The sequence below is a fragment of the Sciurus carolinensis genome, chromosome 11 (assembly GCF_902686445.1).
Source record: "Sciurus carolinensis chromosome 11, mSciCar1.2, whole genome shotgun sequence".
Classification (NCBI taxonomy): Eukaryota; Metazoa; Chordata; class Mammalia; order Rodentia; family Sciuridae; genus Sciurus; species Sciurus carolinensis.
This window is the reverse complement of record NC_062223.1, coordinates 27,280,828-27,282,322: the sequence shown is the minus strand read 5'-3', so window position 1 is coordinate 27,282,322 and position 1,495 is coordinate 27,280,828. Positions and strand designations below refer to the sequence as shown.

General features: G+C 44.2%; 1 protein-coding gene across 1 annotated transcript; it reads left to right on the top strand.

Moving 5' to 3' along the window:
* Positions 1–297: 297 nt before the first annotated feature.
* Positions 298–1,227, top strand: LOC124959962 (olfactory receptor 4X2-like). The gene has a single exon (XM_047518466.1). The coding sequence runs from the start codon at positions 298–300 to the stop codon at positions 1,225–1,227; it is 930 nt and encodes a 309-aa protein (XP_047374422.1).
* The last annotated feature ends 268 nt before the right edge of the window (positions 1,228–1,495 follow it).

The following is a 1,495-nucleotide window of genomic DNA, read 5'->3' as shown; positions in this document are numbered from 1 at the left end:
AAACCCATAATCCTAATAGTTCTTCATAAACTGGAATGAGTCTCTCCATAATTTTGTTTGTTGTTATTCTTTCCTTTATTCTAGCCACTTGCCATGATGCACTTACAGTCGTTGTCTGGATTCTTGAAATGCTCTTCCCCTTCTATGCATCACTAATTCCCCCACATCTTTCAAATCCTAGCTCACAAACATCTCAAATAGGTGAGTGTCTCTGTGTAACTCACTCACTTTATGAAGAAGTCTTTTGTATCATTTCAGGTCACACCACCCAAATAGCTGCCTCTTGGTGGTGATCTCATGGCTAATACATACAACGTGACTGAATTCATCTTCCTGGGACTGTCTCACAGTCAGGAGGTGCAGAGAGTTTGCTTTGTGATTTTTCTGCTCTTGTACATGGCGATTGTGCTGGGGAACTTCCTCATTGTGCTCACTGTCATGACCAGCAGAAGTCTGGGATCCCCCATGTACTTCTTCCTCAGCTACCTGTCCTTTGTGGAGATCTGCTACTCCTCTACTACAGCCCCTAAACTCATCTCAGATCTACTGGTTGAAAGGAAAACCATATCTTGGTGGGGCTGCATGACACAGCTTTTCTTCATGCACTTCTTTGGGGGCACTGAGATGTCACTACTCACGGTGATGGCCTATGACCGCTATGTGGCCATCTGCAAGCCCCTCAACTACACCACCATCATGAACCAGCAGGTGTGTATGGTCCTGGTGGGAATGGCATGGGTGGGAGGCTTCATGCATTCCTTGGCCCAGATTCTTCTCATCTTCCAACTGCCCTTCTGTGGCCCCAATGTGATTGACCACTATTTCTGTGATGTGCTTCCCCTACTTGAACTTTCCTGCTCAGACACCTTCTTCATTGGTCTGCTGATTGTTGCTAATGGGGGGACCTTGAATGTGATCAGTCTTTCAGTCCTTTTGACATCCTATGTGGTCATCCTGCTTCATCTGAGGACTCGGAGCTCTGAGGGGCGGCGCAAAGCCCTCTCCACCTGTGGATCCCACATCACTGTGGTTATGTTGTTCTTTGTACCCTGTGTCTTCATTTATCTGAGACCTTCCACCACTCTGCCTGCAGACAAGATGGTAGCTGTGTTCTACACAGTGGTGACCCCACTCCTCAACCCTGTCATCTACTCCCTGAGAAATGCTGAAGTGAAGAAGGCCATGAAGAGACTGTGGACCAGGACGGTGAAACTAGATGAGAAATAGAGGCTAAGCCTTGGTACTGTTCTTGTGTTTAGAGTGATACTGAGTCCAAACAGATGGGGCATAACAGGTGGAAGGAAATTTCACTGGATATATTTGTGGTATTCTATCTTTTGTCCAGCTTCAAAAATTTCATTTTAATTGTGTGTAATTCCTTATGGATATTCCATAACCCAACTAGACATTTTAAGTTGTTTCTTTTTTTTAATTTTATTTATTTTTTTATTATTGTACACAAATGGGATACATGTTGTTTCTCTATTTGTACATG